The sequence below is a fragment of the Brachyistius frenatus genome, unplaced genomic scaffold (assembly GCF_029030835.1).
Source record: "Brachyistius frenatus isolate BFR_SWC_R1_liver_20210118 unplaced genomic scaffold, ASM2903083v1 Contig_63, whole genome shotgun sequence".
NCBI lineage: Eukaryota > Metazoa > Chordata > Actinopteri > Embiotocidae > Brachyistius > Brachyistius frenatus.
In genome coordinates, this window is record NW_027210662.1 from 774,264 (window position 1) to 799,303 (window position 25,040).

General features: G+C 41.9%; 1 protein-coding gene across 1 annotated transcript in view; it reads right to left on the reverse strand.

Annotated features, from left to right (window-relative positions):
- LOC138625524 (neurogenic locus notch homolog protein 1-like) overlaps positions 1–19,148 on the reverse strand; it is a 45,453-nt gene extending 26,305 nt beyond the window's left edge. The window contains exons 1-8 of the mRNA XM_069706505.1: positions 18,918–19,148; positions 18,161–18,242; positions 5,709–5,971; positions 5,215–5,553; positions 2,556–2,678; positions 2,211–2,444; positions 1,209–1,364; positions 634–819 (exon numbers count right to left, since the gene is read on the reverse strand). Coding sequence (XP_069562606.1) covers positions 634–819; positions 1,209–1,364; positions 2,211–2,444; positions 2,556–2,678; positions 5,215–5,553; positions 5,709–5,971; positions 18,161–18,242; positions 18,918–18,975 — 1,441 coding nt within the window. The 5' untranslated portion in view covers positions 18,976–19,148. The remainder of the gene's footprint in view (positions 1–633; positions 820–1,208; positions 1,365–2,210; positions 2,445–2,555; positions 2,679–5,214; positions 5,554–5,708; positions 5,972–18,160; positions 18,243–18,917) is intronic.
- Positions 19,149–25,040: the final 5,892 nt, after the last annotated feature.

The window sequence follows — 25,040 nt, forward strand, 5'->3', positions numbered from 1 at the left end:
CAGACTTCACGTTGATATCTTCAACCAACAGTCCAAAACTTGAACAGAAATTCAGTTAGCAATGTTGAAACAGAGAAAAAAATCTTCACATTCGAGAAAATTTAAAAGGCTTTTTTTTTTTCTCTATAAAAGACCTAAGCAAATAATAAAGCCTAAAATGTTTTGATTTAAAATGTTTTGCCGATCGACAAAATTATAGCTACAATAAAACCATATGAAAAGGAAAACAAAGTCATGGTCAGCCTTTGAAGTATTTACTCTTCCTCCATTAGACAAGAGTTTCTTTCTTAACTCACATTGAAGCAGCAATTTCTGAGGAATTTCCAGATATCTTGCAAATGTTAAAGCTGCAAGGATTGATTCCACTTGAAGAGAAAAGCAGAAGCTACTTTTGCCTGTCAGTTATTAACAAGCTTTGATTTGATGCATTTGGTGAAATCAATCTAAAGAAACTAAAAATAAAGTTTCTACTGCAATTCAGGGCAACAATAGAAATTTGTCTCAAAAGGCTTTACAATGCACAGCATAAAGCTACAATCAGAGAAGTGAAGATGGATCCTACACTGTGTCACTCTTGAGATGATTTAAAACAAAACACTTTGTGTAACCGCCCCTCCTGCCCAGACTCTTCACCTGGCATGCAGATACAGTGGAAGTTTCCTATCTGGTCCAGGCAGGTGGCCTCATTCAAACACGGGTTGGAGATGCACTCGTTGATGTCCAGCTCGCAGCGCGGCCCGACGTATCCCTGCTGGCACCGACACTGGAAGGAGCCCTTGGTGTTCACACACTTCCCTGCGTGCTCACATGGGTTGGAACCTATTTAAACACATTCATGCTTTGAGTCTACTTCCTTTAGCGGGTTGGCGTGTGACCTAACAAGCAGACATTTCACTGTAGCAATGGGAACAATGAGATGATTTGGGTGGTTTAGTGTTGTTTGACAAAACCAAACCAAAGCCTCAATTGTGTGATTGCAGCAATAATACCCAAAGGTTGTTATTTACTGCAAATATGGCAACAATTATGGGCACCGAAGTACCTATAATGACAGGAAAGAATGAGCCTGTAGGAGGGAGTTATGACTGCGTGTGTGGTAAAACGGAGGTCTTCTGGACAGTAGTGCAGTTAAACTGTCGAAGAATGTCGATGTTGAAAAGTGTCTGACACAAACAAAGCTTCAGCAGGTCAGGTGGTGTGACTTTTACCCAGTGAGCACTCGTCATCATCCTGAGCACAGGATGCACCGGAGTATCCTGAGGGGCAGGTGCACATGTGGTTTCCGGTCACGGGGTTGGTGTCACAGTTGGAGCCCTTTTGACACGGGTTACTCATGCAGGCATCGTCCAGCTGGCAGAGCAGACCTGATGGAGGGAAACACGAGGTGGACTTTAATATACTGACCTGAACATCATCTATCAGTCTCAACACTGCTGTGACTATCCTTAAAGTCCAACCCTGAAATCTCACGCACGCCCGTCTTTAAACATAAAAACAAAACACTTTTTGATCCTTCAAGTTTCTCCTTTTTTTTCACAGAAAAGTTGACTTATCACTTCAATCCTCCTGTTAAACATTTATAAGCAGTCTATAAACATCAATAGACACATTTTAATGTAGTTATAAGCAGATTTAAGTATTTATTAATGTGTTGGTCTACAACTTTAACTTTCCTTGTGACGCACTCAGAAGTGGAGGCAGGTGTATGATGACATAAACACACCTGCAAAAATAAATATGCCTCCATAGGAGAAGTTATAATCAATATTAAATACTGTGTACTTGTGATACTGTATACTTCAAACTTATGAATGTCTTAATATCTGCTTACAAATACACTATATTGTGTTATAACCCACTTAATAAATGTGTATACGTCAACATGTAGAAAATATGTCAACATGTCATTTGTAACCTGCAAAAAAAACATTTAACACACCAAAACCACAGGAGAAGCCAAAGATCAGCGTCCTCTGGATAGAACACTTCCTCACTGCCGTTGAATTTAAAACCTTTCATTTTCGTCAGTTTTAGCTTTGTATTAATTTGTACCTTCCCGTGGGCCTCACACACCACAATAAAACACAATTACATACAATTAGGCTTGCAGAACCAGCATATTTTCACATAAGAAACATCTACTCTCATGTATTGACAGCTAAATTCCCATAAATCAAATCCCCGTTCATGAAAATGAAGCTCCTACACACCTGTGCGGCCGTGGGGGCATTCACAAAAGAAAGAAGCTACGCGGTCGTGGCAGGTGGACCCGGAGTGGCAGGCGGCGCTGGCACAATCATCAATGTTGTCGCCGCAGTCGTCCCCGGTCCAACCATTCACACACACGCACTGATAGCTGCCGTAGGTGTTGTGGCACGTGCCGCCATTTTGGCACGCATTGGGCATCAGCTGGCACTCATCAACATCCTCTGTGCAGAGCTGACCTGTGGCACAACCAGGAGAAGTCAGTTACAAACTCCTCGATATGAAGCCGCTTTCATCTGATTGAAATGATGACGAAGCTCTTCAATATACTGTAACATAACTGTACAAACCTGTAAATTCAGGTTTACACTGGCAGTTGTAGGTGTTGACTCCATCCACACACGTCCCTCCATTCAGGCACCCGTGACCTGGACAGTCATCAATGTTGCTGTTGCAGTTTTTTCCTGTGAAACCTGAAACGACGAGAAATCTGAGCGATATACTCCCATTCATTTGCTTCATTGTGGGTTTGCGTTGTGTTCACTGTGTCATTTCTACTCGTGCAGACTTCAGATATTCCGTTTCTTATTTCAGCTGGTTTGAAAACAACAATCTCCCATTTACAGCAGAGGCAGTGAAACGTCTCTACAGTTAAATGTGGTCAACTGTCTTTTCTTTCCCAAGAAAGAAGGCAGCTGTACCCTTTTTGAGGTCTGTGGCATGCTTGCCATGTAATAACATCCACTCTGCTATAAAGTTACACAAAAGGCAACCGCCGGACTGAGTGGCATGTTGGGTAACGTAAAATGCAAAGCAGAACCAGTCATAACGACATTTTCTTTCCATTTGTTTGGACTTATTTATGAAATATAAATAAAATGTTGTTCAAGTTTAAAATTAACATTATTTTTTTCTGCAAAATAAAAAAGTGAATCAGAGCTCAACTACCTTCACTCTAATATGTTCAAGAGGAACTGAAGAGATTTCATCAATCAAACAGCACCACTAACTTCATTACATTATTTATTTCTGCTTTAATAAAATGAATGAATTTGTCTTTTTATACATATGTACCCTGCAGTGTGTAAAACAATATTGTAATATAGATGTGAAATTCAACAGGGACCCGGACCTGTTGCAAATAATTACATTTCAGCTTTTTTTTTTCTACTTTTTTCTGGTTTTCTGATGTAGTGGAGGTATTCAGTGGTTCAAATATGACGTGAATATCTTTTTCATAGGAAAACAAGATGATCCTGCATATTTTATTAACCTTTTCTTTTGCAATTGTATGATGTTTTCACTCAGGAAACATGAACATTTGTATAAAAAGAGGTGGATGGAAACCTTTCAACTGAAGTAAGTTTACAATTATGACCAGCAAGAAAACTTTCTTGATCATCCGCGTTACATCAGTGACACAAACAAAGTACGCTGTCAAGATTTCTACAAACTAACAAACATGTTAGCCCTCAAATAGATTTATGTCTTCATCAAATATTTGCAAAGAATGTCTTTTCAAAAAATTTGAAATTGTTTACATTCATGATTGCAAGTGTGCGTTATTCTACTTTCCTGCATCTTGTTACATTATCACCACCTGTTGATGACTCCAACAGAGTGAAACATCGTCAGTAATGTGTACCAAATGTGGATTCATGAGACAAAATGAGAACCTACTCATTAAAACGTTACTGTAAGAAGTACGAGCATCAGCTAACAATGTAAAGTATTAAGTGGTAAATATGGAAGAACTTATTTTCCCTGTAGGTTATTCAAGTACCAGGATAAGCTGCGAGTGAGACGGGATGGAAAGTTGCCACAAAAGTGAATACCATGAATTTCTGAAGTCAGTGGAAACAGACAAAAACAAGGTGAAGTCAGTCTGTGTGGAGGTGGTGGGGTGTTGGGCCGGACTGGAGTCCCAGCAAGCTTTGCTCCACTCCACTATGTGAAAAGGATGTTGTCCTTTGACCATTTCCTTATGATAAGGCCCGATGCCTTCCTGCTCTGACTTGTTCACACACAGTACGTACCAACGCAGAAACACACACATGTACACACACGCACGACACAATATTAGCAGGAACAGCACCGCCTTAAATGACATCATCGCCTAACCAGTAACTAGCAGCTCAGATACTGTATTTTAAGTAATTTAAATGTATTTAGAAGTTAATAACATGACCTTAATTCACATGCCAGCGAAAGTCGGTCCCAGTAGCTCTCCTAGCTTCTCTCTTACTTTCTCTGTACTGTGCCGTTTGTCCTCATTAATTAATACAATAAAGGTACCACGTTAAAAAGACACTACTGTAGCGAGCCATTTAATCAGTTAGTAAGCTGGTTACTTTGGTTACTAACTAGGGGTGGGACTTGAATAATCAATAAAATAAAATAAAAATGTATTAGTAAATGCGACTGTTGTCCTTCCTTATTTCCCTTGTTTTTAGTGGCGCCTGGTTGAAATGCATTACTCCTGTTAGAAGCTGGCGGTAATGCATCTAAAAGTTGTCTGCGAACTGGCATTAAACAACATAAGGAGCAGAAGAACACGTTGCTACCAGGCTCCAGAGCTTTAAAGATAAAACTGTGTTGTGCTGTGAGATTAGATGTTATGGTGCGAACAGCAGAAAAACTAGCAGATAAAAGCAGATGAGGTGCAGTCAAAGCAGGCAAAGCTAGAATATATGTCTACCAGACGAAGGGAGGTCAATGTTGGAATAAATAAATTCACACAGTGTACTTAAACTCATAAATCTAACATTGGCTGCTTCTCATAACTGAACAACCACTAATAGCTTCATCCATTTTGAACTCTCCTGCTTTCCCTTCCCTCAATGGCTCAAGGTTCCAGGTAAAAGATGACCAAAGTTGAACCTGATGCCAAAAATCCACATGGATTTAAATAGTGGAGTGACCAGCCCATGAAAAGAAATTCTATAGCAGATTATCACACCGTAATGAAGCTCCTCCACCATTATTCAAATGTACAGTCCTTAAAGTTACCTGGCACACAGGAACATTCGTAACTAGTCTCTCCCTTCTGGATGCAGGTGCCTCCATTGAGGCAGGGCGATGGGCTGCAGGGCAGGTAGCGGCTCTCGCAGTGCTTTCCCGTGTACTCCTGCGAACACTGGCATCGGTAGCCGCCGACCTCGTTGACACACACGCCGCCGTTCTTGCAAGGCGACCGGTTGGCGTCGCACTCGTTGACGTCCTGTTTGCAGGTCTTTCCAGAGAAGAAGGGTATGCAGGTACAGATGTATTGGGTATCGATGATGGAGCACTGTCCGCCGTTGGCACACGGATTCGAGGCACACGGGTCGGCCACATGGCAGTATTTACCTGAGGGAACAGAGATGTTACATCATGAGACAGAAACGTCTCAAATTTTTTACTTGGGTTCATAATGTCAGAATAATGTTTTCATCCCCTCAAATTATCTTTTAAAACAGAGTTCCACTTCAAACTATGATGTAAAATCATCTGTTGTGTGTTACCTGACCATCCAGGGGGGCAGCGGCACTTATACATCTGGAGAGTCTCGAGCTCGCAGGTGCCTCCGTTGCGACACAGTGAGTTGACGCAGGCATTGTTGATGGGCGTCATGCAGCGGCGATCGGAGTAGCCCAGTTTACAGGTGCAGCTGAAGTCCACCGTGTTCCCCTTGGAGAAGCCGTGACACGTGCCGCCGTTCAGGCATTGCGAGTTGGTGCATGGGTCATGAAACTGGCACCTGTTTCCTAAGTATCCGTCCCGGCACCTGGAGAGAGGAAGAGGGGGCGGTGAGCAGCCGTCGTTAAAGTTCATCTCCTGGCATTGATTGAACCCCAAATAGTCATCTCAGTTCATTGAAATCACACAAGTTTTTACCAAGAAAAAAAAATCCCCAAACACGTTAAAGTGGCTCAATAGTAACTTTGCCTTCATTCAGTAACCGCAGTTCCATTAATATGCAAATAGTCCTTGCCTCTAGGGATAGGTACCAAACTTTGATACTTTATTGACACCGACCAAATTGTTGATCCTATCGAGTATTGAAAAATAGTCATTCGGTACCACATATGTAGCATGTATGTTTGATATGATCACACATGTATGTCAAGATATGCCGTCACATTCATTTTGACCAAAATACATGCAGGTATAGGTTTTTGAGTCCATAAAATTTACTTTCTCATGTTACATTTTAAAGGATTAATTAAAAAGTACATGTTTTCTTCAAGAAAAAACACAGATTAGATTTTGATTCACATTGTCAGTAATTTGATAAGTTTAATTTATTGCCCAGCCCAACTCAGATCAGTAGGAATTATTATAATACAGAAAAATCTGATAATTATTTTACCCCTTTGAGTAACTATCAAACAAAATACTATGTAGAACCACAATTGTATCATGAATACCACCAAGTTACTAATCATTAAATAAACACCTGTCATCAAGACTTATTGGTCCACTAATAAATGTCCATTCTTTATTTATTTTCCTCATTTAGCATTTGCATTACAAAGAGTGGGACCAGTCAAAGGGGAATTTCCAAACTCTATTTTTATCCATCCAGTCAAGAGTTCACAAGGCTAATACAATACTTCGGACTAGCAAAGGTCCCTCCTTTGCTTATAAATCAGCTGCTCGGGTAAAAGCCTTTTCCAATACGACTAACGATCCATTTATTTTAAAAGAGGGTCCTGCCTCACTGTTTTTACAACACGGCAACACGGCCATGAGAAAGTATGCTTTAAACGGGACATTCGTCTTTCTGCCGTCACCCCCTGTGAACAATGTGTTTGAGGCTGTAAAACAGAGGGGTCTGAGCAGAGGGGAGGAGGAGGAGGGGGGTCAAACTCCTGTGATGTTTCTCACAGGTTGTGTCTGAGTCATAAACGCCGCTCGGACCCCAGCGGACCAGTTCCCAGAGAGAGAGAGCAGCAGATCACAGAGGCACATTCACACATTTCCAATTACAATGAGAGGAGCTGAAGGGTCGTCCCCTGAGGATACGCAACAAAAAGGCCACACACACAGGGCATTCACACACACACACACACACACACACACACACACACACACACACACACACACACACACACACACACACACACACACACACACACACACACACACACACACACACACACACACACCTAGACAGCGTGCAGAGTTTTACACACAGATCGACGAGAAGATTACGCAAGAAAACGAAGACATGCTGCTTTTCTCTGTTTTTAATCAGTGTATTTCTAAATTAAATGGATGGTGTTCGACCAGTGCTCCAAACAGTCCAAAATTTCACCTTGAACCAGTACAATTGAACAAAATGATGCCCATGAGATACCTTTGCCTTCTGAATGAGCAAAGGTAATGTAATTAAATAAGCAAACAATGCACATTTACTGACATCATTTCAGACATTTTTATTTCACTTAGTACCGAAAAAGCACTGATGTCCAATACCCACTTCAGACCGGCTACCTCAGACCATCCTAATGCTCCTAATGAATACTCATCACCTTCAGACATTCAATACTGTTGTCAACAACACTGGGTGGCCAGCGAGGCCTGGTCATTACAAAAACAAAGAATCTTCTCAAAAGCACTGCAGAAGAGAAGAAGAAGAAGAAGAAAAAACATCTACGATATTTGGACTTCTTGTTCCTAATCCGTCCTTTCCAAGAGTTGAGACACAAGAGAAGCAGCCATCACAGCACCCTTTAGCAGCTCTCAGCGCCGAAATGTGCTCGCTTTGACCCTTTTGTCAGCACTCATTCATCCCGAGGACAAGGCAGCATCTATGCCACAGTGTTTGAGCTGCAAGCCAACATTATGGCAACTTCAAAGCACCATGCCACCATCTCTGCGCTCGTTATTCTTCCCTCCCCAGAGAGGATTTACTCGAGCATCAGACAAGAGATGGGCAGAGGATGAAACGGAGGAGACTGTGGCGCGGCCTCCGTCAAGGAACATAAAAGATTTCTAGAAAGTGAATTCCTGTGCAGACGGAAATAACACCAGGAATGTCTACACATCAAAATTTCTGGGGCTTTGTCATTTTTTTCCTTCATGTACTTGACAAAGCAGTTTTCTTTGACTATTGTTGTGTTTAATTTTGTGCATAAAATATCCTGCCGACATCAAAGCGGCCTTCTCGTGACATGAAAACCCAAAGTCACTGTCAAATACCTGACCAGAGCCAGCGAGTCTGTCAGCCCTGAGGGGCTGGTAGGACCGTGTCCCCAAACATTCCCAGGGCGTCCAGCGTGCGTGATGTATGTGTGTGTGTGTGTGTGGGGGGGGGGGGGTGCTGTGGCCCCTCTGGCGTGTGTTTAGACAGGGTCTCCCTCTCAGGGGATTAGGCTGCTTTAGGACTGTGGCAAGCAAAAGAAAACATCACATGCTACGCTGCCTGCTGCATAAACAGGAGCAGTGAGTGGTGGCATGTCACCACGTCGAGAGCCGAGAGTGGTACCTTGACTGTCTGTCACTCAGCCTCAGATCACAGCAGCATTCGGTCATTAAGTAATTACATGAGTAATTAAATGGCTAATAACTTCAGCTTTATAAACTGCAACATATGACACCTTTGAACATCACAACCTTCATTTATACAAAGAAAAAGTCCTGGCAAAGACACTTTCACAATAATATAGATACAGTGAGAAGGAAACTGAGGCTTTTTCATCTGTTAAAACATTGTGCCAACTTTTCATTATGAAACTGAAAACAACCACCATGAGTCATGAATTTACCAGAAAGTTCATGTCCCATATTTTTCTTTGCATAAAGTCCAGATCTAATGAGATGTCGACTTTGAAACTCAATACTTTTTGCCCTTATTACAGTTAATGACAGTTCATTATAGTAAAGCTGTGCTATTGGCAGTAAAGGGTGACACTCGAGAAACTGAAACTTCAACATCCAGCTATGAGACATTAAGGCAAACTCAGGGTCAAGACTGACTCTAATAGTGACTGAATCAGGGATTGACACATTAAACAGTTTCTCTGTCACTGTTTTAAGAAAACAAATTACATTCAGTCAGTATGATCTTATTCATCCGAAAGAGTTCCACACAGAGAGGCATAAGGGTTGAAACTACTTTACTAATATGATTTGATGACAATTGAATTACATTTTGGCCAAATCAGATTAATCTGCAACAACCTCTTATGTGTTCTTCAGATAGTTCTTCTCCAGACATGCCTGCAAAGTGCTGCAGTTCAACTTAAACAGCTTCACACTCAAACCTATGAAACTTCTTTTACATAGTGTCTGAGCATCTCTATCCAGTCCCGCGGAGGACAGTAGAAGTATGTGTGTGTTTCATGGAGGAGGGGTGATGTGTGTGTGAGAAGCAGCCGATCTGGCTGCTAGAAGGCCCGTCCAGTTAAGCCCCAGCGGTGGCGGGTGCTGAGGTCGTGAGGCGCCACACGAGCTCGCTGGAAAAAGGCCGCAGGGAGCAGGTGCGCATGTTAATGAGGAGACAGCAGCTGCTGCCCCAGCCAGTCCAACCCCCCCCCCCCCCCGACCCCCCTCCACCTTCACATCCCCACCGCTCTGCCTCCTTTCCTCTCCGTGGCACCCTGATCCTACGACTGTCCTCAAGCCTGGATAGAGGCAATGGGTGTGAACTGTATAAAAAATAACCTTATTAACTTGTGAATTACACATTTTTAGAGTTACACTTTTCATCTTATCATAAAGCTGGATCACAGATGTAAAATAATTATTTAGAAGTAGTAAAACATGAAAACTTGTCTTAAAATTGCATAGTTAAAGAACTTTTTGGACATTTTTTGCAGAGTTGATGTCTAAAGCCCCCCCCCCCCCCTGCCTCCTCACTCTTCTAAACACTTAGCAGAGAAATGAGGAGAGAGCGAGAGAGCGAAGGATGAGTGGGCCCATTGTTTTTCCTCCCCATTCAGAGCTGACCACAGGCCGGGGCGTATTCAGCTGTTGCACCTCTTCTCTCCTCTCCTTCCCCTCCTCTTTGCTCCCTCTCTGCCTCCATAAAATATTTCTCTGAATCTTCCTTCATTATATACGGCTCCTTCTTCCTGAATTTTACCCCCTTTTTTTTCCTCATTACTGCCCTCACTTGCTCTCAAGAGCCGGTTGCTGGCATCTGCTCGCTCCCCTATGTGCACCTTCTTTCCCTCCAAAACCCCAACTTCACTCAAACCCCTTTCTTTCATTTGTAGGTCACCGCATTTAGATTTATAAGTCTCAGCTGCTCGCTCCCCCAAAACTTCCTTCCAAGCTGCTCTGCAACTTTTGAGTGGCCTGCGTGCGACGTTGGAGGTTAAAGCAGAAGAAAAGCTTAAAATCCAAAACACACACCACGAGCAGTGGGACGCACAAAAGGAGCGTGAAAGAAAGGAAACTGGAACTGGTTTGGTTGGGTTTTGAAGGGGAGACGGGCAGAAAGGGGGCTGCCAGTTCAGCAGGAATTTTGTTGTTTACTCTGAAGAGTCTCCCGTCCTGATTCTCAACCTGAGAAACCCCAACAGAGGCTCGCTGGCAGCCTCACTTTATGCTTCCCTGAAAAAACTCGCACCACCTTTAAAACTGGTATCTTCCCTCGCAAAACAGTCCAGCGTCTCACACCGAGGCCTGAAAGACAAACAGAGAGAGCCTCTGCACATTTACCTCGGAGCACGCGGATGCTCTGTCCAAACACACTCGGGCTGAGGCGCTCACAGTAAGTCAACTGTAGCACACGCGAGGCAAAGAATGCTAACAGTTTGCTCTTTACTTTGGTGATAGCCCGTCAAGTAAACACTCAGCACAAAACAGCTTTTACAGGCGTCAGTCTTTAACTGCCTCGATAAGAGCTCAAACGTATGAAAAAGGTGGATGAGACAAAAGATATTCAACGACTCTTTTATGGAGTCTTGTTTTCAAAACAAACAGAGCAAAGCAGCTGCTTCAACAAGAGAGATCTGCCGGCCCGGAGAGCACGGTAATCTCAACAGCAGCAGGTAAATTGGGCTGCTGGAAAGGTAAATAAAGAAGACATGAAAAGAGGGGCACAAATCAGAAGCTGAGCAAATATCAGGTGTTTGGGAGGTATCGTATAACGGCAGGAGAGCAGCGGAATTATCTCTGCGGTAAGGCCGATACTGTTATTATCTTCCCTGTCGTGCCTGCCCAGTAGCCCTCATTGTTCTCCTCGGCGCTCACTTCTGCGCCGTCTCTTCTTCACTTGCTGCCGCAGTCGCCCGTGGCAACAGGTCTGCGCCTCTGATGGGATGCATAACAGGGCCGGGCGGTGGCTCGAGCCTGCAGCAGATGTTGCGGTGACATCTGACCCTTGGCCAGGCGTCACTCTGAAGGGGTTTTCCTCAGTGTCGGGCCAATCTGCCATCTGCCATCTTTCCGAGGTCGCACACAGATGGGAACGTGTAATATGTAGGCTGCACATGTGCGCTGTATACAAATAAAAACCTCAAATGAGAACAGAGATTTTGGCAGCTGGATGGGCCTCACTTTCTATGCTTTTTGAGGAGCTTAAGTGAATTAGGTTGTGCATTTATTCAATTATTGTGCAGACTAAAGCTTTGTGAGAGACAGACTCGGTGTCTGGCTCCATTTCTGTAAACATCATAATTAGGAATACTTTAAAAGCATCCTGTGTTTACAGTTTTTTTTTTTGTTCAGGTTTCAGAGAAGCACCGGCACACATGACACATGATTACGGTGCAAGTTAAAGGAAAATTCTAACTTAAGGCTTCAGTCATCAATTCTAACGATTATGATAACGCTTTCATCAGTACAGTAATTCCTACGATCTGTGAGCTGCTACAGCAATGTTTGATTGAGTAAGAAACACAAGTGTCAATCAAGAAGGTTGTAAACAAGCCAGATTGTCTAAAAGAGATAATATGGAGGTAAAATCAGAAGTGAAGGCCACTAAAATGCTGATAACTCCCCGTTGTACTGGAAAACCGTAACTATAAGTTTCATAATCTGCTGATTTTTAAAAAAATATTAATAAATTGTGCTTTTTTCAAAACTCCAAAGACATTTAGTTTATGATCACAGAAAATTGTGAAGTTCAAACTATATTGTTTGCCATGTTTTCTATAATGATGTATTATTTGAAGGTCAAAATATTCAATCTATAAATTATTTCAGCTTGTATATAATAGATGGGCAGACAGGAAATATAGACTGTAAGGGTGAAAGCAGGTCCTAGCTTTCCTGGTACATGACCACCGTGACACCTCTAGGAGGTACAATACACATTTTTGGAAATTGTCTCTTTCATATAAGTTTGACTGACCTCAGGGTTTGTCTGAAACCTGCCTGGACTGCTCGTGCATCAAGTCTTGAGTCAAGACTTTTACAGATTTCAGAGAGGATGTCGAAACAGACTATTTTATGTCATGTCTCCAGACTCGTCGGTGACAAACAGCTTTTAGCCAGGAGTCAAACTGTTAGTGGGGCATGTTTGTACCTCTGACTCCCGCTCGCCTCATCCCACCCGTCTCGCCACCACCCGCTCTCATTTCCTGGCTGTTTGGTCCTGTGCCTCGGCTAAGTCCCCTTTAGTCTTGTCTGATCTGTTTTAAAAGCGCTGCCCAAGGGACCCTCTATCCCCTCCTCCTCTCCTCCACTCTTCCCTCTCTCTTTCATTCCCTCTCTTGTGTTTTCCCAGCAGCGAATCACAGTGACAGCTCTGCCACCACCGCTGCAGAAAATCAACATTAAGATACGAGCGTAAAATCCAGTTTCAAGCACACAAATCGAGGCTATTGAAATAAAAATAGCTCCTTCACTAAAACCAAACCTGGCACAGAAACCCGGGTTTGTTGTTTGTTGTGGAATTGAAACCAAAGTTTCCACCGAATCCCAATTGGCTTCAGAAATTACAGGGGGAAACGCTCCACTGCCTGCCCTATCCTTACGTCCATCCTCTTGTTCCTTCCTCTCTAATCGTACAGGAGAGCTGACCTGACCGGCCCACATCTGGCAGCCTTCATTAGACACCCTGTTTATTTGGGAGCATTATGGACACAGCCCATGGGAAAGAGCCAGCTCCCCATGGAACCAAACAGTCAGTGTGTGTGTGTGTGTGTGTGTGTGTGTGTGTGTGTGTGTGTGTGTGTGTGTGTGTGTGTGTGTGTGTGTGTGTGTGTGTGTGTGTGTGTGTGTGTGTGTGTGTGCACGTCTTCAGCGTCGTAGTAGCTCTAATGACTTCTGCCACTGCCTACTTTACGAGGCTGGGAACCACTTAAAGGCTTCACGGGTGTCTGAAGGAGGAGCTGACGGTGCAACCGGACCCTCAGGTTGTTAATGTTACATGCCGTCTTCAGGGTTTGAATCAGAGCAGGAAATAATGCCTGTTCATTGTATCCTACATGATGTTTTGAACAAAATGTTGATTCTCAGGTAGGTTCGGACGTTTCACAAAGCTTCTTTTTCTGTTAAATCCAAGCAGATTTATGGACTTTTATTTGTAATGGACATCAGAGATAGTGACATCCTTGGGAAGTTATGGTCACACATCAGCAAATATTATGTCTGAAGATTTTAGCAATTGTTGGTGGTGGGTATCATTCATAATTGTTCCCGTATGGGTACACACAAATTAGGGACAGACTGAAAAGGCATTTCTCGATGCTACTGAAGGAATTGGGTTGGTGCTGAAAAAGTATCAACATGCGGTATCCAGCCTGAGCAATGACTCTGAGAATAGGTACAATTTTAATTCCAAATCACGCGTCTCTCCCTGCACAGGTTAAAACTCTGCTTTAGTTTAATCAAAAACAATACTAGGTCATCTTATACTCGAGCAATATTAAATTCATCCACTTCCAAACAATCCTGGCTCAAACACTACTAGTTGTCATGTGTGGGTAAGTGTTGGAGCTAATATAGCTTGAGGTTTTGCAACAGACACATTGATTGCTATCAGCCTTACAATCTGCATGGCTGCTTAACTGAACAAACTGCTCTGTTTTCACTACACAGGCATCACACTACTTTCTCCTGAATATCCTGTGAGTCAGTTTGTCTCAGTGCAGTGAGAGCGACTGAATGCCAAAAGTACACCTGGCAGACAAAGTCAATCCGTTCCTGTGTGGAGCTGAATGGGCAAAACCACAAGTAATCATGGGCATTATGGAGCATGCTGCAGTGTGGGAGTGCGTGTCCCTCTCAGTTGTTATACTACAACCACAGACAGGTGGTCTGGCTGAAAGAGAAGAAAATAAATGAGGAAGTGCGGTTTGGAGTATGCAAAACATTTTTGTCTCACAGACACGCATGCTGACTTGTCAGTCCGCTTCGCCTGTGATCAAAGTTTACGTGATTTTTCTTGGCATATGCCAAACAGGGAGGCTCATATGTCACTAATCCCCGGCACTGAGCTTCCCCACCACCAAGTCGCTTCATTCAGCCACAGCTCACCTCTCACCAGCCGGACTCTCGCCAAAGGGAACCCAACACTGGCGGCAGTGGCCGTATAAAAGCCTTGCACTATGTGCTTCTCGTTGTGTGATGATATGATCAGATGCGGCACCTTTTCTTCCCCCGGGCCACTCCGAGGCTGTTTCCTGACTCTGAATAGAGGTGCAGGGGGGGTGCAGTGTAGAGCGTGTGGGGGAGGTTAAGATAGACTCATCTGACCGGAGCAAACAGAGGTGCCATTGAAGAATGCCCAGAACCGGAGAGACAAGGGCTCACTTTCATTGAAGTGGATGGATACTGTAGCAGTCGCACATACCAGCAAGGAATTAATGACTCTGCTTGTTATCTGAGGGAACATTCACTCAAACAACAAATCATCAGATACTAACAGACGGATTAAAGCTCTCACAGTTTCAGTGAATGACCGCCGTTCACTTTGAGGACGTCTGCTTCTCTTTGGCTTCAATGTTAAGAAAGGAACTTCATTTTCAGATATCAGTAGTTTGACAAATCTATTCCAACTTGAGTTACGACGGCATGCAAACAAATCCATCTCGATAACATCTGAATCAATTTAAATCAGTGATCAACACTGTCTGAAACAACTGAAACCTGTTAATGGGAATGATATTATTTGGTCATAATGATATATACAAGATCAAGAGTCAACCTTAAATAAACATAACTTTATCAAAGCCCGAATGCGATAACAACTCTGTAATCTGAAGTTGTTTTTGAATTGGGACCAGAGCCAGCTCATTTATCTGTCAGTCCTGCAGTATGTTTGCATCCTTCCAATCTTTGCCTCAACTACTCTCCTTCATCCTCCTACACAAACCTACATTCTAAGAAACGACACCTCATCACATCACTCCACCATCAACACTGTCAAAACTCCCTGCCATTATTTCATCACTCTGACTAACTAATGATGAAGGTATGTGATCTCTCAGCAGCATCCTTCCGCGTCCTTCATCCGGCCCGACATCTCTCATCTGTCCGAGCAGAGAGAAGCTCTGCTGCGAGCTGCTTTAACTCCGGTCATTGTGCCACTGGAATCTCTGAGTTATTTTTCCTGGTCTGGATTGGCTCGACTCCTTCGAGCCCTTCTGCTGCTGCCAAGCCTCTACAGTAAATGACAGGCCTCCTCGAGGCTCGAAAGAGATAAACTTCAGTCAGGGTGTCATTGGGCCAGGCCAGATATGATGAGGAGATGGTATTTGTGGTATGGCATGTCAAGTAGGCATCTTTGACAGACTATATAAAACTGAAGAATCCAATACCACTTACTTGACCTCGACATAACAATTGAGTTAGAGAGCGGAGGCTGTTTGATTGATGTGAAACACGATAGTAATTCTGTCAAGAATGAAGAGAAGCTCAGGAGAAAAAAAATTCTCTCTGCATGCTTTCATGAGGAAACAGCCTTCATTCCAAACCAGCTCAAGCAGGATATTGTCATCAGTTAACTGATGGTAAATAGTGTATACACATAATGACCTCAACACTGTCAGACCTTAAACACCTGAAACAGGATCCACCTGGCTTCAGATATTTCTTACTCTTCATGTCCTGATACTGCCAGCTGATACAGCATCAGTGCACTGACTATGGAAGTCATCGATCTTGGAGAATGCTCGCAGGAAGTTCATGTAAAAAGAGTGATGTTAGTGAACCTCACTGAGTTTAGGAGCTGGAAACAGAAACAAGAAGCTGGTTTGTTACAATCTCTTGAACTTGTTCACTTTGAAAATCAGTTTACTGGTAAATTATCTTCGTTGAGTAGAGTTATATTTTGTGTTTCATGGTTGTGGAGGACCTTTTTAGGTCTGAGAAAATGATCTTGACTCAGGTTGAAGACTTGTGTATTTAAAGGGAAATCATGTGTTGTCCAAGGAACAGTGTTTTTGGTCACATCATGCCGAGATCTATCCAACAATTTAGCCAACATAATACATAGAACTGAAAATCTGAGTATGTATACATAATTGATTCTGGCCATCTATTTATCTCTCTTGTCAAGTTCCACATCTTGAAGCACATGCAACTTTTTGCCACAGAGAATTCATGGTACCCTTCAATGTAGCTTTAAAGGTTTTGCTAATGACATACAACAGGAACAATTTCTGCACATAATGTATCTTGCCTTTAACACAGCGAGATTTCAAAATGGAGCTGGATACAAGACAAAACACTAAACCCAGTAAACCACAAGGAGTCACTTTTAGGAAAAAGATCAAGTTCCCAACTGTAATGAAACGGGATCCAAAGCAGTAACTTGTGGCTTGTTAATGGGTTTAGTTGAACACTTTCTCATCAATTAAGCCTAACATGATTAAAATGCCATAGTTTTAGACAATCTGCCCGATCTTGTGGAACCTCTGAACTTGATCATTTTCCCTCTGGTGGCACAGTAACAACTACCACAATGAGAGAGTAACACTGAAACACACAATCGCACACTCAGCCCAGTGTGCCCGCTCAATCCTTTTCAAACCCACGAGGATGCCCATCTCCATGTTTAATTGGAGAAGTCTGGGGAGGAGGACACTGCAAGGGCACAATGCTGGCTTTGTGGCCCAGAGAGGAGGGGGGGGGGGGGGTGAGTGAGGGGTGAATACACAGCAAGACCAAATTAAGATGTGGCGGGGGGCCAGGATGACTGCCCAGGTCTCGCAGTCCCGAAGCTGTGACCCGGTCAGCCCAATCATCAGCAAGCTCTGCGACGGTAAGGGGACACTGGCTGGTCCTGCTTATGCCAGGGTGGAACCAGAGCCAAGGGCAAAGGAGGCTATTGTTGTTTAAAAAAAAGAGCTCCGGGCAGAGTAGGACCTTGTTGGTTTAAATGAGCTGAAAACATCTCCAAATAGAAAACTCATGGGACAAAATGCAGAACGTGTCCCCATTTTTAGCGGGTTAAAAAACATCTAGCCATCTGTCCAGGGAAATGAGAGAAAGAGAGAGAGCACTGAGGGCCATTGAGGAGGGGACAAAATCCCAGGAGAGAGGAGGGGGTGGTAGGAGGACAGGGTTTGAGGGTCTCTCTGGGAAGCCTCACCCACATTAGTCACACAGAATTAATCGCAGCAGAGAACAATGGTCACCGAGCTTCTGGCAAACCCAGCTGTCGCTCCGTGAAAGAAAAGAAAAACAAGATTTAGGGCTGCGAGAGTTTGGCTGTAGAGGAGAGAGTGTGGTGGCACAAACACACACACACACACACACACACACACACACACACACACACACACACACACACACACACACACACACACACACACACACACACATACACACACACACTCGCTCTCACACACAGTGACCCCTGTCCTCATCAATGTCCACTCATTTCTGTCAGCTCTCTGACCATTTGCCTCCCTGAAATAGCAGCAGTGGCGTGAGCGTGCCGCCCTTCAGAGCCCTCACATGTCAACCTAAACTCTCAAGAGACATTTCAGATTCCACAATCCCACATTTCCAACTCACATTTTGGTCATAATGCATCGGTTACAAAGACCGATGCAGATGTTACACTTACTTGCACTCTCCATTGCCATCTTGAGTTGATTCACATCTCCCCTGGTTCAAGCATAACTCCGTGGGCATGGAGCATCTTAGACCTGCAACACAAAGTTTTAATACATGTGTACTTCACTAAAACTCAGAAATGATTTACATAACAGCCCTCCTTCCTGGAGATGCAACAAAGATATCTTCCAAATATTACTTTCTCTGAGAGGAATGTTAAATGACACATGTATTACTCCCTAAATGTGAAGTCAAAGTGTGACTTGCCACCTTAAAGTGGAGTTTTGTGGTTAAAAAGGGGACATAACACAGGTTTGGTAGCAGCATGCTCTTCTCTACAGCTGTTCCAAAAACAATGTGCCATTTGGGGACTAACACAGCTTTGAAAAAAAAAAACCACACTGTTCTGAATCCAAACTGCAAAGGCATGCGTTTACATACGAATGAGAAAAAAATTGAGAGTTTGCTGGGCAAATGCACACCAACTGCCTGTGCAATGAAAAATGACCAAATTGGTCCAGAAGAGCAGTTGGCTGGTGAAAAAAGACATTTTTATTACAACGCCAACAGGTGCAGGAAATCCTAAAAGTTAACTTGATTCCTGCACATCTGCAGCCAACTTCGGTAAACCTGCAGGACAAAGGCGTTTCGACACATCCGTTTAAGAAGTGAATGCAACAAGTTCAAATCAGACTCTGTATACAAGTACAAAAGTAGAGTTCCTTCTCTTAGTGAGGCAGAAAACTACAGAGGTCCCCGCCACTCACCTCGTGTTAGTCCTATCAGCCACGACAAGAAAGTTAGTTTCACAAACAAAATATGCATTCCTTCTGGTTTAAAATGATTGTACAAATCCACGTGGGTTTTTTCATAGATCCGATAGTGTGTCTTCCACTTGGACAGGTAAAAATATAAACCCTTTCAGTTCATCCTTGAGTAGATCCACAGAGAGGAAAAGCAAAAGCGCGTCTGGACTCCGAGCATGAGATGTTGTCACTTCAGGTCCCGAGTTGGAAATGATCTGAAGGGACGCACGTCCTCCATCCGCTGCTGCGCACCGAGGGGCGTTCTTCTTCCACGGACACACGAAAAATCACATGTAGTTGGTCCCCAGACAGACACAAGCTGTACTACTTGATGAAGAGATAGCAGGGAAGTTTGTTTTTGTTTCCCCGAGAGGTTTTCCCACGTAGTGAGGGGTTAATTAACACTTCTGGATCAGCAGTCCAGCTGTGTTCATCCAGCATTTAACAAGTAACTTAAGCTGCCAAAAACAAAAACAAAATAGAGGATAAATAGTTTAGTAAAAAAAATTTTTAAAATTTTTTAAAAAAAGCATTTTAGCTTTGAATTTAAGTCGTGAACTGCACGAGTCTACACATTACATTACACAGAAAATAAAAACGGTGCTGTGACTGGTTGGTCATTTTTATTTACTCAAATTTACTTTATAGGAATAAAATGTCAGCTAAATGACTTCTTTAAACTTTATTTTATGTTTATCAAGAATAGTTTTACACGTTTACTTAAAAGGAAAATTTCAAATTCAGTAAATGCATGAGACATTTAAAATAGCCTACAGTATTTTGAACACTTAATTTAACTAGGCTCCATTAGTGAATCCAGTGATACGCAAGGCGCCACCTAGTGGTAGGCAGAACCTCGAAACACACAAATTATTGTTTATTTATTTGTATTACAGGCATCAGTTATTGTTTATGCACATGCCATTAAAACGGTGTGAAATGAGTGTTCATTCATTAAGTAGGCTATAGGGAAAGGTGGCATTATGGCCAATATTGCACGTTAACTTGAAGCAGCCGGAGTCAGAGACACCTCAGTCAGACTTTATCAAGTAGAATGAGTGGAATAGCTAAAAGGTCCTGAAAAACAGTTGAAGGCATCAAGTGACACCTGAAACAGGTCAAACCAACTTTTCAATCCTGAGGAAGAGTTGGAATCTGCAGTTGAGCCGCAGAGCGATTTTTGGTTTTCAGCTTTTCTTGGGCTGTTATGTGGGTAAATCATTTTATGTCATGAAAGGAAATGTTGGATATCTGCAGTGAGCAGTGCTACTTTAGGCTTGGTTTGGTGCATTAGTAATACATGGTCTGAAAAGTCTGGGAACCTACACTCTAAAACATCATATAGCAATTTAGTTGAAACAATATTTATTGGTTAACTCCGTGTAAATATGAAAGTTTTATTGTATTTCAATTTAAGATGTTTTGTTTTAATTTTAAGTTGAGAGTTGTTCTGATTTGAACTCTTTTAACATAAGAGTTCACTCAACTCGTCAAATTACGTTTTTTAAGAAACAAAACCAGCATATTTCCGTTAGAGTTAAAACTGCAGACAGTTATAATTACTAGGCTATTGCATACAGTTCATAAAAAAAAATCTGTAAAGATAAGTTAGTAAATACAGTGAGACATTTCAGCTTTTCATTTAAGTCCTAAACTGTCAAAATAAACAAGTCTTAAAGTAAATAAAACAGTTTGCTTTGACTTTGTTGGTTGTTTGATTTACTTCAGTTTGCAGAATAAATCTGACATGCTAACTCTTAGCTAAGGAATAGTTTGTAAAGACTTCTCCTTGAAGAAACAACCAATTAAAACATAATGACAGCAAGAGTATTTACTCATCAATAATGTGCTGTAAATATAAATTATTATGAGTATGAGTTGTTCTGACTTGGAGTCTTGTAACTTGAAAGAGCTGTGAGTTCACTCAACTAACCGAATTACATGTTTTAAAAGACAAAACAAGCATATCAGTGCACTTCACAGCACACACTGTTCTCCAGAAGGATTTATGAAGAGACCTTACATACATAGATATTAGATTTCAGCCTGACTGTTTCCTTTCAGAAACAGAAACAATGCACACCATTATAAAAGTTAGCAATAAATTCAGTCCCTCCAGCTGTATACTTAATTTGATAAACTGCTGAGGAGCAACCTCACAAGTTGTCTTTGTACTGTTTCTGGTACAAAATGATTTCAGTAGCTGTAAGTTCTTCATGTGAATGACAGAAACTACTCATAAAACTGAGAGTCTGTATGTGTGTCTGAACAGTTGGTTCAACATCATAATAGTCACTTAACTTGTTTTTGTCACTTTTATGTTTCCAAAAGTCACAAGATTACTTTGAAATAAGTAATCAGCCTACATTTAGTGAACTCACATTTTTAAGGCATCAAAGACCCTCCAAAACAACTCAAAATAATTTCCTGTGCTGATAAAGTATGATGCAGTTTTGTATATTCAATTATACAGCATTTTACAAAGTAACTCTGTTTTTCTGCAACTTGCTGCACATTTTTTGCTATTTTGCTATTCACTAAGTAAAGCACAAAATCATCTGACACTTACAGTTGAGCAACAAGCACCTAAAACATAAATGTAGAAAAGTGAAACATTTATTTTGGCAATCTGCCAAGTGATGTATCCTCTTCACTGGAAAGCAGTGTAAAAATATCAGTTAGTTACGTCTGAATAATGTTTGAGATGAAGATGGAGAATAAAGGTTAAGAAGACACACTGAATACATCTAAGTTGATAGAAATGTATTGGATATTAGGAGTCCTTCAGTATATATAAATAGACACAAACGTTGCCCAGATTTGGCATGACTCTAGAAACATCAATTTAATAGCTTATCTTTGAAGACCCACATCAGTCCTGCACTCCTGTATCTGGGCATCACAAGCTGACACAGGCTGGGAACCAGCCTGTTGGCAGTTAGGATCTTCTACACTGATAAATAAATGCTGACAGCGACTCACGCAAGTCTTCACTCAGCCGACCTGCAGAGTCAGCAGCACCAACACGGATTCCCATCAGGTGGTTGGTGAACAGAGTCTCAACAGATTCACACAGCTAATGGCTTTCATGCACAGGTAAACAAGACACACTGATATCACGTGTTTGTGTAGTTTTGCATTGTCTAACTGAGGTCAGTAGTCCAGGTTCCAAATATCCTCACTTTTAGAGATGTAAGGACCAGTGTGAACTGTTTCCTTCTGAAATCAGATTTTCTATCATTAGTAAGAAATTAAATTGCATGCTGATATTTGCAGGGAAAACTTGAATGAAATGCACAGGCCAAAAAACCCCCAAAAAAACCCAATGGTTACTATGAAAGATATTCCTCATCTTGAGATCCCTGAAGCCTTTTTAAATGATTAACATTAGTTTTAGTTGACAATTTCTTCCCAAAATGGATATAAACATTTGGTAAATTATTTCTTTAACCTTAAAACAAAGTTTTGTGCCTTGTGATTGTGTTAAACCAAACTACTAAATAACAAGGGAACGTTTGATTTAAAGCTCAGTTTATTGGTCACAGGCGTCACTGTGATTACTGTGTTGTGATGTTGTTCATGTATGGAAGGAGGTTTGTCAAGTTTGAGAAAAATAGTTTTATTTGGGCTTGAAGACAGCGAATCCATGACAGAAAGCCTGTGTTATAAACTGCTGCATGACATCTCAAGACAGATGTGTTCACCAGAGAAGGACAGGCGGAAGACGTGGACTTTTTTTTTTTTTTTTTTTCATTTGTAATAAAATAAAGGAACATCATGTTATCCCATTATCGTCTGTCCAAACTGAAAAACAGTTGAGTTTATAAATACTCACATGTAGGTGCTAACTGTCTCTTTCAACAGCTCCAGGTCCTCATTTGTTTAATAAACCACAGATTGACATGCAGAGACACTGCCAAGAGGTTACAGGTAAAACATCTGCCGGAGTGGTGAAAAAACAGCAAGCAGACGTTGAAAGCCTGAGGGCAGACAGAGCGCAGGATGACTGACAGAGACGACGAGGTGGAGGTCACACTGAATGAATGAAATGTGTGAAACCGACATTCAAACCGATCTGTTTACACACACAACGATAACACGACTATAATAAGATTAGGGCAATACTTATATGGGTATTGTCATGCTAATGTCTCAGTCTGGTTACCTTTAACACAATAAGCTCATAAGCAGCTTTGGCTGTTAGGCTATTAACCCTCATGGATTTTAGCTCAATCAGTCAATTAATTTGAGCACTTTAAAGGATAGCTTGATTTCATGCAGCATTCTTTGTTTCTTTTTTTAATTGACATACTTTCACTGATAATCCAAATGTAAATCAGTCGTTCAATGGATGATGATCATCAGTTCGATGTAAAAACTGAAGTAGGACCGGAAGTGTTGAAAATTAAAGTTAAAATTTGGATTAAACTCGGGATGTTTCCTCAGTGAGAGTACTTTTATTTTGAAGGACATAGTGGAAGAAAATTATACTTGGATTAGAGAATTTCTACATTGTTGTATTTAGCAATATAAGGGAGTAGTATCAAGATCAAGATTTATGACTTGATGAAGCAGAAATGATGCTTCCTGTATTGGACCATTTTGTTGACTTTACACTTTGTAGATGGCTGTTTGGTATCATAATCAAATAAACAGATGGTGTGGTGTCCCACTTGATGTGTAAACCAAAACACGACTTTCACACTGACTGGTTCCCAGTTTGACCCGAATCTCACCCAAACTCTTCACCAGGGTCATTCAGTGGTATCTGTTTATTGACTTTATGACACTGACCGTCATATCCCAGGTCAGCATGTGTTGTGAATATTAAATATTAATAAAAGAAAAAAGTTTTATGGCTACAAAAGCTGTATTTCATTGAAACAACTCGATTGTGCTGTTGTTCATTGAGGGAAAAGGGGGGAAATGTGTTTATTGTATCACATTGTGAGGTGGCGAGTAAACAGGATTTGTGTTGATTTCCTTCTCATTGTGTTGACCTGGGGTTGAGGTCTGTCCCCCGGACCGGTACAGCACAGATGGAACGACCTGTTCTACTTTATCAGCCTAAAAAAACAGAGACAGCTGCTCAGGATTGGATCAGATCAGAAAATCACAGCACAATCTGTTTGAAATGTTACCAATCTGTCTGAATACCGATATTCGCTAGCGTTGGTACAACTGTTTGAATGGCTCCCATGAGCTCTACCACTGGTGCCATTGTTGGAGCTACATTTGGAAACTTGAAACTTGATTTGAATGTCACCAGACGTCACCACTGGTCGCTGATCCGTCCGCCCTTCAGAGCAGCTGAGAAAACTTTCATACGAACAGGGTTTCCAGACTACAATCACAGCAAAAAAAGAAGCTGTGAGCGATAGTCTTGTGGAGTCAGACTAAGAATAACGCACTGGTGACCATTATACTTGTTAGATAACAGCATGCACAGCATTGTCACTGTGAGCATGTTAGCCGATGGCAGCATTTCAAAGCACAACCTCACAGAGCATCGCTACATGTTGACTGTTGTTCAAAAAAGCTTTACTTTTACGCAGAATTCATGGTTCCATATCAAGAAGAGGATTGAATGTCTCCCTTGGCATGACCATTAACTCCTGACAGCTGGTGGTGACATAATCTAAACTTGCTCAACTCAGTACACATGAATGAAGCCAAGAATATAAAACATTAAGCATGCTTTGCATAAAAGCTCTTCTGTTTGAGAAGAGTGTGGGTGGGCGTGGAGCAGCCCGCAGCGGCAGATGTGGTGTGTAAAGAGACGTTTATGTAACTTACCTCCATGTAAAGTGACTCGTATTTCCAAATCTATCATGATAAGGTTCGAAGGATTACTGTAACTCTAGCCACCAATGAAATTCAAAGTGTAAAAATATGTAAAATACATGTGTTAACGTGTAATTTTTAAATTGAATGATTTAAACTGTCAGATTATTGACAGTTTGTGAGATCAAATTCACTAGGTTTTTATTTATTTCTGTCAATGTTTACATGTTTTACATCAACAAGGGGAGCAAAAGAAAGTTTATCCAGTTGAGATAAAAGTTTCTTATTGAAAACCAAACC